Genomic DNA, 12809 nt, shown 5'->3' on the forward strand with positions numbered 1-12809 from the left:
AAAAACCAAAGAGTGCATGAGTCCACTCCAGAGATGTACCCATGCAAGTCACATTACAGAAACTAGACAGAGGACGGCAGACATTGAGGGGAGGGGTGCAGGGGAAGCTACAGGACAGTTTCAGGTTTGCAGGGCAGAGTTGGGCAGATAGACAGTGTGATGACTGTACATTGTTAATATTCTTCATAGAACCTAGCTGCACACTTGAAAGTAGTTCAAGAGTACATTTTAGGTGCAGGCTTACCACAATAAAAACTAACACAGGTGCTCACACAGATGTGATCCTTCTGCAGTAGGAGCCGAGTGGCCCTTGCGGGACAGAGTGACTCAGCAGGCCTGGCGGTTCCATCCCACACTACAACCAATGCCTGACTCCTGAGGGGCTGCAGGCAGGCCTTCCCTAGGCCTCGGCACGTCCTTCCCGGCAAGCGCCTGTGTCTCCAGGGTACTTCACACCAGGGACGGGATCTGGGTGGGGTGCTGGGCCATCTCGTCTGACCCACGAGAAGACAGGGACTGAGTCGCTGCAGCTGGCCATGTGGCAGCTCCACCCCTAACAGACCAAGCCCAAGAGAACACCCCTGGACTCGGAGGCTCCGTCCAACTTCTGGGGAGCAGCACCTGCTCCGAGTCCCGCCACCTGGCAGCCAGCCTGACACGGCATTGGTTCTTAGCCGATTCTTAGTGGAAACCTGTCCGCTTGTCCCCTACCTGAGACCCTCAGAGTCCAGACTTCTTGCAGTTGGCCATCAACCCAGCAGCCGGCGAAGGGTCTCTGTGGGTGTCATGGGGCGAGATGCCACCTGCTGAGCACAGGACGCCCGTTTCTCCAGCACATTCGAGGAGTCCAGTCAGAAGGATGAGGCAGGGGCGAGGGCTGGCCTCAGACACGGGGCTGAGGACCGGACAGCCGGGCCGAGTCAGAAACAAGGGGCTAGGCAGGACAACACTGGTTTATTGAACATCGGAGCCCCGTCTGGGGGCAGGGTGGGGGTCTGCCGCCTCCTCTAGCGGGGCACAGCACACAGTTGGTAGGGGGGTGGGGTCACCATGGCACCAAACACTCCATGGTCGCTGGGCCGGGGCTGTCCAGCGGGCACCGAGAAGGTGAAGCGCTGCAGGAGGCAGGTGAAGAAGAGGAAGAGCTCCATGCGGGCCAGGGGCTCCCCGAGGCACGCGCGGCGGCCTGTGGGTGGGTACAGCTCAGTGGGCCTCTCCCTGGCCTCCGCCCCCACAAGGCTTCCAGCGGGAGGTCAGGGAGGGCCCACAAGGCACCTGCTGAGAAAGGCATGAAGGCCTCCCGCTTCACAAAGCAGCCCTGGGCATCCAGGAAGTGTCCAGGGTGGAAGCGGAGGGGTCTCTCCCAGACGGTCTCATCCTTCAGCACAGATGACAGGTTGGTGACGAGCGTCGTCCCCTGGAGGAGATGCCTGGCATGAGCAGGCACCGGGATGGGGACGTCGGGACCCTTCCACTGAACCAGCCTGGGCAGACTCCCCCGGTCCACACCTGAACCCTTGGAAGGAATCCTCAGCCCCAGAAGAACCTCGGCATCCTGGCTGATATGATGGCAGGGCCTGGTGACAAGGGTCCTACAAACACCCACACTAATCCTGTCCCTGTGTGCTGCAGTTGCCACAACAAGCGGAGGCAGGTTTTAACCCACTTCCCCAGCACCCTGGGGCTCTGTCGTACTGGGCTGGCCTGGCTGCTCCTCTGCTTCCCAGACCCGCTCAGGCTGGGACAGGCAGCGCCAGTGGGATTGTGAATTAAGTGAGCTACATGCCAGTCCTCCACCCCCAGCAGTGGCCATGCTGGGGCCACTAACTTACTGGTGGCACTGAGCTTGGGTGGAGGGTCCCGGGCCTACCTTGGGGATGAAGAAGCCCTGCAATTCGATGTCACGGGTTGTCAAGTGGGGCACACCCAGTGGGACGATGTCCCCAAAACGCTGCACCTCGTGAATCACGGCCATGGTGAAGGGCATGCAGGCCTGGTCCCCCATCTCTGGAGGCCGCACCTGCCCTATCACCTCATCAATCTCCTGTTGGACGCGGCCTGGACAGACAAGCGTCCCCACAGTGTGTCAGAAGCCAGGGGGCTGCTCCCTGACCCCCTCCTACCCCTGTGGGAAGGGCTGTGTCCAGGTGAGAAGGGTATCGCCCTTATGGGGCCTGGGCCAGCCTGTGCTTGGAGACACAGGTGTCCCGGTCAAAAGGAGGGCACCTTTAGTCTCTCAGCTCTCCCTCCCCGTCCCAGCTCACGCTGCACATCCGGGTGCAGGATCATGAGCAGGAGGGCCCAGGTCAGCGTGGCCGAGGTGGTCACCATCCCTGCCGTGAACAGGTCAGCCACCACCATGCGCAGGTTCTCATCATTGAAGCTGCTCTCAGGGTTCCCCTTGGCCTGTGCCAGAGGCAGAAGGTGGGCTCAGGGGGACAAGGAAGAGTCACCAAATAACCTCCCATTCTACCCCCACCGCCCCAGGTGCTGGGTCACCGGGCTCCATACCGCCTGCTCTCGGGCCTCACAGGACCCTCGGCCCACGACCCCAGCCCGTCTCAGGCAGCCCCACTCACCTTCTCCACCTCAGCCAGGAAGGCGTCAGTCAGGTCTCGGGGTGGCTGGGCTGGGTCTCGGGTCATCCTGTGCTCCGTCAACAGCTCATCCAGCAGGGCCATGAAGGCCTTCTGTGCAGGGAAGACCTTGCCAGGCAGCCCTGGGATGCGCAGGAGCACTGGGACCACATTCAGCACCTGTGACAGCCACAGAGGGCCCCTGCGTCCTTCCTGTGCTCCTCCTTGGCCTGGACCAGTCTCAGCTCCCAGCCTCCTCCAGGGTGGACCCCGGCCTGCCTGTCCCTCCCAGGGACCAGCTCCGTCCCCAGAGCCAGGCTCCAGGCTCTCTGCTGGCCCTGGGCTGCCAGCAGGAAGAGCCTACCATGGGAACCTCGGGCTTGTGTGGTTCCAGCTGGACGGGGGCACGGGCTCGCTTTCCCCTGCTGGAGCCCTCTGACCCCGGCCCAGCTGTCCTGCTACTGTCCCAGATCTGCTCACCCGCGGCCTTCCCTCCTACGGCGGCCTCTCCAGAATGCCCCCCCATCGCTCCTGCATGCTAACCCTCCTCTGAGTCTTTGTTGCACAGAAGGGGCCCTGGGGAGTTCCCTGACCCCCGCACCATAGGCACCAAGCCGGATTCCTCCTTTAGCAGGTCCTCCAGAAGGTCCAGTATCTTGGCCAAGCGCTGGTCATCATACTCGAAGCGGTGGGCGTAGATGAGGGAGGAGATCACGTTGCACACTGCCTTGTTTAGGAGGGTTCTGGGGCTAAAGGGGTGTCCTGGGAGGGGGCACGTCCATCAGGCCCTGCCTGCCAGTCCCACCCATCTCCTCTCCTGCTATGCCCCTGAGCCCGTCACCCACCGGCTTCGTTGGCAAAGGCTGTACAGAGGCAGCTGGCCTCCTCGGTCACCCACCGCTCCAGGGACTTCTTGCCCAGGCCAAAGTTGCGCATGGTGGACACGGAGAAGCGCCGCTGCTCGCGCCAGGCAGGACCATAGGTTGCCATGATCACCCCTGGGAATGGTGGGCACACTGAGACTGACCATGCCCATCTCTCCTCCTCTGCTGCTATAGGATCCCTCTTCCACTCAACAACTCTGGCCACATGCGGCTCTGGCTTTGCTCTGTACCCAGGCCCCCTACAGCTCCTGAGGTCACTGATCCCTCTTTCCAGGTATCAGCTGCCCGCGCCAATCCCCAGTCTGGGATTTCTGCCCCTGAGGTCATTTGCCTTGAGAACGCGGTCCCAAGCCCAGGTGCTCATAGACCGGCATCCACGGGCGGTCCGAGGTGTCCTCGCTGTGGTTCACCAGCGCCTCCCGCACAGCTGCCAGCCCGTTGAGCACTATGGCAGGCTTCCAGGCCAGCTGCAGGCTGAACACGTCACCAAAGCGGAACCGCAGCTGTAGCAGAAAGGGCCACGTATTTGTCCAGCTGAAATCCCTGTTGGGCTGCAGACCTCAGCCTCACCACGAAAAGACCCGGAAGACCCGGGGAACTGCACAGCAGGACAACACCAGGAAGCGACCTGGTGTTGACATCTGGTAACACGGGGCTGGGAGGTCACACCCTTTAAGGTGCAGGAACTCCTTTTGGACCCAACTTTCTGCACCTGGCAGCTATGACCTTGACAGTCAGGAAATTGCCAATGGGGCCCACTAGCACCCCACTTTACACAGCAGGACAAGGGTCACGGAGGTGAGCAGGGAGGCACAAGCCCCACAGCAGCAGAAAACGTGAAGTGCTCTCTGCCAACCTCTCTCCACCCCCAATTCCTGACTCACTTGCTGCTCAGGACCCTGGCGCTTCCCTCATCCCCAAGACCTTTCCCTCTGAAGGAATCACAAGGGACTGGGGCCTACGTGACTTATATCCTGTTCAACTGGAGCCCAAACCCCCTGCCAAGTCCCGTCCCACCTGGCCTTTGTCCTCTGGCACATTTGCCCTTGGAAAGTTCCATCTGTCCTCGGGCCCCGCAGTGCCCTCTCCCAGGAAGCCTCTCAAACCTGCTCCCTTTCAGGCCCAGCTCCATGTCCAGCCTGTGGCTCCACCTACCCATCTCAACTGGTTCTTCAGAACCAGTCTCTGTTGGTTCTGTGAACCCTCCTCTGTGATCCAGCATCAACTATTTTAGCTTTGCAGGGCGGGGAGGGCACTGGGGATTACACCCAGGGGCACTTAACCACTGAGTGACACCACCAGCGCTTTTTACCTTTTATTAGAGTAAGGTGTCCCTAAGTTGCTCAGTCTAGCCTTGAACTTGCGGCCCTCCTGCCTCAGCTTCCTGAGTTGCTGGGATCACAGGTGTGCATCTCCACCCCGGCTCCTGTACCTTTTGGAAGGAGTTTGTCATGTTCTGGAAGTCAATCTGCAGCAGGTTGCCCAGCCCAGGCAGTGGCATGGGGCCTGGTGGGTAGCGAGCAGCCCAGCGTTGGCGCCGGTGCATCAGGTCCACCAGGAGCAGGAAGATGGCCACGGCCACACCCAGGGTCCACAGTGCGTCCCCGGTGAGCAGCCCCATGCTGCCTGCTGTCCACTGAGCTCCTCTGGCACACCCGTCTCTCCTGGCCACTCTAGGCACCTGGGACCAGGCAGGACAGACTTGTTACACCCTGGGCATGTGACTGCCTGGGCCCTCCCCTTATGAAGGAGCTGAGGCTGCCCTTTGCCCTCTGCCAGGAGCCAACCTGCTCTGAAGATTGCACTTTGGGTAGGAGCCCACAGGGATCTTCCTCTAGTCCCAGCCTGGCCTGAGAGGAACAGGAACCTTCTCCGAGCACATTGGCCTGAATACCAGCATTGGTAAGGAGCCAGGGAAGGAGGCCAATCATGCCCTCTAGGGACAGAGAGGTGCAGGGAGATGACTGCCTCCTGGGCTCCCCTCAGGCCTTCCCAGGGAAACTTCTGGCACCTGAATCCTGGCACATCTCCTCTTTCCTCTCTGATTTCTCCACCTTTTGTGGTGTTATGTGTAAAGTTTGGTCAGACTTGTGATGGTCCTGGCTGAGTAGCTGGCCTCTAGTGTGGGGCAGGCTCAGTCAGGCCTGATTTGTGGGCATTAAGGCCAACTGAGCCCCTTAGCAGCTCTGGAGTATTTAAAATCTGGAACCTTCAGCAGCTCCTGGGGCTGTCCTGTCTGCACTGGGAGCATTCTGCATCATGTAACCGTCTTTGTATCTGGGCCTTAGTTCATGCCAGGAGTTTATGCTAACGGTGGGACACACTGTGGGGACCTTGGCTCTGGCTAGATGGATCTGACCTCTAGCAGGCTGGAGGTTGGGTAACTCATGTCAGCCATGCTGGTGCTCCATGACTGCAAGACCAAACCCTAGTAAGGTCCCTGCACATCAGGAGTCAGCTGAGCCCCAATGACTGGCAATACTCTCTACCTGTGTCACATGCTGTCTTGGGGAAATCAGGCACTGTCCAATGAAAGAGGATAACTGGAACCCTGTATGGTATTTCTCCAGGTCTCTGTCCTGTGGGCTCTTTAATAGGCTTACTGCTTCCTAGATAGTGATGTCATCTCTTGCTCCTGCACAGGATCCTGCAATTGTGAGGACTTCCACCCTGTTTCTCACAGGAGCCAAGCTGATGGTGGCACCATCCCCCCAAACTTTAGAACAGTAACTGAATAAAACTCTTTTCTTTATTAAGTAGCCTGTCTCGTAGTATTTCACAGAAACAAACAAACAAAAAAAAAAAAAAAAAAAAATGGACTAAGACATATGCTATGGTTTGAATGATCCTTCAAAACCTGCATTGAAATTTAATTGCTGGTGTAACAGTATCAAGAAGGGGGCCTTTCAGGGGTGACAGATCACAAGGACTGTCATGCTCAGATTACCATTATGGCAGGAGTGGGCTGGTTTTCACATGACCGGGTTGGTCATGATGTCAAGTACGGCCCACTCTCTCTCATGTGCTCACTTGCCCTTTTGCTACATCAGGCTTAGTATGAACGCCCTCACCAGATGCAGCTCCTTGTTCTTGAACTTCCCATCTTGCAGAACCATGAATGGAACAATCTTCTATTGTTTATAAATTTCCCAGTATGTTTTTTGCTACAGTAGCAGAATATGAATTGATACAGAAGAATACATGGAATGACTATCTGACAACAAACTATAGATGTAACAAGTGAGTAGACAGAATTAGTAGTTAAAAACCTCCAAAGGGGGGCTGGGGTTGCGGCTCAGCAATAGAGTGCTTGCCTGGTATGTCTGAGGCACTGGGTTCGATCCTCAGCACCATATAAGAATGAATAAATAAAATAAAGGCATTATGTCCATCTACAACTAAAAAACAGATTAAAAAACCCAAAGAGAAGTGACATCAAACAGGATGAGGAGGCTGGGGATATAGCTCAGTTGGTAGAGTGCTTGCCTTGCAAGCACAAGGCCCTGGGTTCAAATCCCCAGCACTGCAAAAAAAAAAAAAAAAAAAAAAAACACAAAAAACAACAACAACAAAAAAAAAAAAACAGGATGGGGTTGGGGGGCAGGGAAGTCTGGGGATGGGTCCCTCCACTGATGTAACCAAAAAACTGGAAAAAGGATCAGAATCCCTGTGTCAGAAGTTGCCTCCTGATGGGTCATGACGGCAACCAAGGGAGTTCCGGTAACGCTTACGCTATGGCTCTATGCTAAGAGCAGAGTCTGTGCAAACCACATGCAATCCCCTGTGCTGTGGAGAGAATGGCCCGAGTTCCTGGACCATGTGGCTGGTGCCAGGGTGGGTGAAGATCTGGCCCCCCACAAATGTGAGGTTGTGCTCCTGCAGGTGTCGCAGATCCCTGAAGGTCCCACTGACCTTGGCTTGGGTGCTCCAGGCTGTAGTGGTTTCTTTTCCCACAAGCACCAATCAGGAGGTTCAGAGATAGTAGTAGCTCTTTTTCCCTCTTAGGAGCCAGATATTTAAGGAAATCTTGGTGGGAAGGTGTGTCTAGCTGGCCTTGGCAGCTGAAAGGCCAGGGAGCTGGCTGGTGTTCCTGTACTTGTCCTGCCTAGGCATCAACCGCAGTGGAGGAAGGGGCTGACAGATGGTCCTGTTGCCCTTCCTCAGCTCATATCAAGTACATGCCTGGCACTGCCAGCCTCAGTGAGGATGTGGACAGAAAAGCACTTGGCCCTGCTTTGAGATGGAACTGTAAATTTTCATGAAACATTGATGAATTTGAACTTGAAAAATGGAGAGTGACACACGCCTCCAGTAAGTATCTGCTAAGAAAATCTGAGCAGTAAACAGGTTGAACAGCCAGTCGAGGTGGGGCATGCTGTAATCCCAGCGGCTCGGAAGGCTGAGGATCTCGAGTTCAAAGTCAGTCTCCGCAAAAGTGAGGTGCTAAGCAGCTCAGTGAGACCCTGTCTTCAAATAAAATACAAAATAGGGCTGGGGACGTGGCTTGGTGGCGCATGCCCCTGAGTTCAATCTCTGATACAATTTAAAAAAAAAAAAGGCAGCATAGCAAATGAAGCTGGAGGCTGCCGGGAAGTTCGGCTTCCTAAGTGGAGGTCTCTCTTCCTCCTGCAGATACTCTCTGGATGCTCAGGATCCTGCTCAGAGGCTACAGCTCCTGGAGAATGGAGGCTGTCAACAGAAGGGAGAGAACTTGGAGTTTTGAGAAATAATTCTTTTTGGAATTTTTTCACGTATGCAACACGAAGAAATTGTGTGGGGTTTTGTTTTGCTTTTTTAAATAAGAAAATCATTGTTGAAGGAAATAGGGCCAAGGGTTTCCTTCATGTCACTGTGAAATCAACAACTGCATCTTTATTTACATTGTTTTACTTATCCCAAATTATAGCTTACAAAGGAAATGCTTTATTTTCCTATCATTAAGATACAAAGCTCGGGCTGGGGAGATAGCTCAGTTGGTAGAGTGCTTGCCTCGCAAGCACAAGGCCCAGGGTTCAATCCCCAGTACCGCAAAAAAAAAAAAAAAAAAAAGATATAAATCTCAAAAGAAAATCATCTACAGTTCACTCACTGAACTCAGGGACAGTGGAACAGAAAATTCAGCAACCTCATTCAGCGAGGAATATGTACCTTTGCAAAAGTAGCTTTCAGAAAGTTATAAATGCGGTGTGGGGATGTTCTCAGTGGAAGCACTTGCTTGAGGCCCTGGGTATGATGCTCAGCACCAGGAGAGAAAAATGGACAGCTCCTGGCCTTGACATATAAAAATCTGCAACTCCTGAGGACTGTAAGAATTCTATTTCCAGAGTTGTCATAGTAAAACACTCAGAATGTCAAAAAAAAAAAAAAAAAAATCACAAAACATACAATGAAACAGGGAAGTATGGCCTGTTCATAGGGAAAACAACGTGACAGAAATCATCCCTTAAGAAGCCTGGACACTGGAATTTTTGACAAGAATGTTAAGTGTTAAAGGAAACCAGAGACAGAGGACTAAAGGAAAATGGGGGGAAATGCAGAAGCAAACGGAGAATGCCAACAAGGAAAAAATGTAAAAAACAAAACAGAAATTATGGAGCTGAGGGCTGGGGTGGTGGCCCAGTGGTGGCCCAGTGGTGGCCCAGTGGTGGAGCAGTTGCCTAGCACATGTGAGGCACTGGGTTCCATCCTCAGCACCACATAAAAATAAAGGTATGGTGTCCATCTACAATTAAAAAATAAAATAAAATAAAATAAAGAAATTATGTACCTGAAAAGTTACAATAAAAGAAACGAAAAACCGACTTGATGGGTTCAACTGCAGTGTGTGTCTGCCCAGGCCGCCCACATCAAAACACCATAGACTAGCTGGTGGTTTAAATAACATAAATGTACTTTGTCATAATTCCAGAGGCTAAAAGTCCCAGATCAAACTTCAGCAAGGGCAGTTATTGATAAGATCTCTCTCTTCCCGGCTTACAGTCAGCCGCCTAGTTCTAGTGTTGCATTACGGCAAAGAATGCAGGGTGGGGTGCCAGTATCCATCTCTGGTGGCTTAAATGGTAATCCTATTGGATCAGTGCCCATCCTTTTTGTCTTTGTTTAACATTGATTATCTCTGTAAAGGGGCTGTCTCCATACATCCATCAACAGATGAATTTGGGGGGAGGACATACACAACCACTGAATCCATAACAAACATAACCTGGACAGGAGGAAGAACTGATTAATGAATTTCAAGGTAAGACCTGACCATAGTGGACTCAGAGAAAGAGAGAACAGGAAATAAGGTTATTAAGAAAAAATGTCCCGAATGTTCATAAATCTGACCCGAAACATGAATACACGCAAGCAGCTCAGTGAAGTCAAAGCAGCATAAACGCAAAGCCCTTCGGACACGCAGCATTCAAACACTGAAAACAGAAAGCCGCAGAAAGTTTTATTCATTGCAGACACAGCCCAGGAACGAATTCAACCAAAACATACCAGGCCGCTGCTGTGTCAGGCGCGCTCCCAGGAGCCGACGCGGGGGAACTTCTGTCTCATAAAGCTCGTATTCTGGGGACACGAGCATGTGGTCCTCGGGGCGCGCGGAGGAGAAACGACAGAGGCAGCGGCGGAGACCAAGGGCTGCAGAGCCGCGCGCCGGGGCTGGGGACATTCCACACAGGCCTGAGCCGAGGAGGTGAGGCGCGCGCACTGGGCGGAGGTCCAGGCGGAGACCCGCAAGGGGTCCCAGGGCGGGGCGGCAAGGACTCTGAATCCCGAGACCTGGGAAACCAGCGGGGCCACTGTACTCCGCCTTCCGCTCTCCGGGTGCCAACGCGGGTCCCCCGGCCCGGGCAGCAAACAGGTGACAGCCACAGCGGGATACAGGGGACCTGGCCGCCGCCTCCCGCTCCCACCGGCGCCCCTAGCCAGCTGGGCCGCGCGCAGGACGCGGGCACCGGGGCCGCTGCAGGCGAGGCGCGGGGCCCGAGCAGGGACAGCGCCCGGTGCCGCCCTCCTGGGAGCGAGCACCCGGACGGCCGCGCCCCTCGCCCGACCCTGGGAGCGGCTCCCCGGTACCTGGAGAGAGCCGGCAGGACGGAGACGGGTCGTGCCTGGTGATGAGCCGCCGCCCGAGAGGCGCAAAACTTCGCGAAAACCTCCACCTGCGCACAGCCCTGAGGCGCTTGCGATCCTCCCAGAGCCCACCCGTGCGCCCAGAGGCCTCTGGGACTTGTAGTCCGCCCGTGCGCCCAGAGGACCCGGGGACTTGTAGTCTGCCCGTGCGCCCAGAGAACTCTGGGACTTGTAGTCCATCCGCGGATGGACTTGCAGGTCGCCTGCGTGCCCAGAGGCTTCTGGAATTTATACTCCACGATGCGGCTACAGGCCCCTGGGACTTGTAGTCTAATCAGTGCACCCAGATGCCTCCAGGATTTGGTGACCACCTCTCCCCACAGAGGCCGGAAGGACCTTTAGTTCCCATATGTGCCCAGGTGTTCCTGGGGCTTTTTGTAGGACAAGACACCCTCAGTGGCATTATGCCAACAGGGGATATTACAGTGAGAATTTCAAAACTAGTAAAGACGGGCAACTCATCACATACCAGAAAACCTATAGGAGAGCAACACTTTTTCATCAGAGATCATGCAGTCCAAAAGACAACACACTAGCATATTTAAGGCCTGAAAGAAAATAAAGACTGTCAACCTGTCTGGCAAAACCATCCATTACATGTAAAGAAGAAATCAAGGCATTTTCAGATAAACACTGAGAGAGTTCATTACCAGTGGACCTGCCTTACAAGAGATCAAGGGAACTCTCCAGGCTGAAAACAAATTACATTAGGTAGTAACTCAAAGCCATGGGGGGTAGGGACAATGGACAAAGTAACAATATGTGAATGTGAAAACACTGGATTCATAACTCCTCCTTTTTGTTCCCTATGTGATTTTAAACACCAGTGCATAGATTAGGGATTATAAATCTTTGTGAATGAGCACAGAATGTATAAATACTTCATGTAGAACAATAAGGAATGAGGAACGCATGGAAATACGTCTGGTCAGCATTTTTATACTATAGAAAGTAAGTTGTTATTCATACAAGGTTTTTGTAAGTTTAGCCTGTTGCTTTTATTCCTAATGTAAACAATGAGAAAATAATTTTTAAAAATGAAAGAAAAAGAAAGATCAAAGTGACACACTAAAAATATCAACTAAATGCAAATGGAAGTAATGGAGGAATTAAGGGGAAATTTTTAAATGCAAAAAACAAACAGCTAAATGGCAGAAGCAAATATCTCTCGTCAGTATTTACATGTCTCTGGGTTAAACCCTATGCTTGAAGGCAGAGATTGGTAGGTTGGATAAAAAACAAGATCTGTCTAGATGCTGACTAACAGACTCATTTCAAATAAAAAGATAAAAAGAAGTTGAAATTAAAAGGATGGGGAAAATATAGTAACCAAGACAGCTAAGGTGGTTACATTAGTATCTAATAGATGTGGAATTCAATGAAATTACAAAGGAACAAAATGAATTGAGAAAAGTTCAATTCAGGTATAAAAATCATTAACATGCAACATGCCTGCAATCCCCCATACTTGGGAGGCTGAGGCAGGAGGATCCCAATTTCAAGAGCAGTCTGGGCAATTTAGTGAGTCCACCATCTGAAAATAAAATTTGGGGGGAAAAGTCTGAGATATAACTCAGTGTTAAAGCATGGACCCAAGATATCAAAGGTCCTGGATTCAATACTCAATACTGTAAGGAATAAAATAAAATAAAATAAAATTCAAAATTATAAACAGTCATGCACCACATAATGATGTCGAGAATGATGTACGTTTCACACAGTTGTGGTCCCATATAATTATGTCATCTAGTGCTTAGTTTCTGTAAATATAGCCTATAATGTTCACACAAGAATGAAATGTCCAAGAGTGCTGTTCCCAAAACATGCCATGTCATTAGATAGCACATGGTTGTACATGCAAATAACAACATGGTTCCAAACTGCATGAAGCAAAAATTGAGAGAATTGAAAAGAGAAAATGACAGTCCTTCTGACATAGTCAGATACTACAACATCCCACCATCAACAGTGGACAGAACAACCATACAGAGGATCATTAAAGAAACTGAAGGGCTGGGGAGATAGCTCAGTTGGCAGAGTACTTGCCTTGCATGCACGAGGCCCGGGGTTCAGGCCCCAGTAAAAGAAATTGAAGACCTGAACAACAATACTTATCAATTGTACCTCACAGACATATGCAGAACACTACCTCCTGCAGCAAAAATAGGATATTAACACAAAGACTATGGACACCAGACCTGTGAGATTGTCTCAATCTAGATCACTC

General features: G+C 52.4%; 1 protein-coding gene across 5 annotated transcripts; it reads right to left on the reverse strand.

Annotated features, from left to right (window-relative positions):
* Window positions 1-935: 935 nt before the first annotated feature.
* On the reverse strand, window positions 936-10680 carry LOC306660780 (cytochrome P450 2D14-like). 5 transcript variants are annotated; one of them, XM_079139229.1, is made up of 11 exons: window positions 10526-10668; window positions 5950-6107; window positions 4893-5141; window positions 3792-3963; window positions 3422-3574; window positions 3178-3338; window positions 2580-2756; window positions 2265-2406; window positions 1871-2058; window positions 1276-1417; window positions 936-1186 (listed from the first exon to the last, which is right to left on the reverse strand). In XM_079139229.1, the coding sequence occupies exons 3-11, from the start codon at window positions 5079-5081 to the stop codon at window positions 1008-1010; spliced, it is 1503 nt and encodes a 500-aa protein (XP_078995355.1). In that variant the 5' UTR covers window positions 5082-5141; window positions 5950-6107; window positions 10526-10668; the 3' UTR covers window positions 936-1007. The 5 variants fall into 5 exon arrangements, with proteins under 5 accessions (XP_078995355.1, XP_078995354.1, XP_078995356.1 ...); XM_079139228.1 differs by lacking the exon at window positions 5950-6107 and having other exon boundaries at window positions 10526-10680; XM_079139230.1 differs by lacking the exons at window positions 5950-6107; window positions 10526-10668 and adding an exon at window positions 9944-10457.
* Window positions 10681-12809: the final 2129 nt, after the last annotated feature.

The sequence above is a fragment of the Sciurus vulgaris genome (assembly GCF_902686455.1).
Source record: "Sciurus vulgaris genome assembly, chromosome: 5".
NCBI lineage: Eukaryota > Metazoa > Chordata > Mammalia > Rodentia > Sciuridae > Sciurus > Sciurus vulgaris.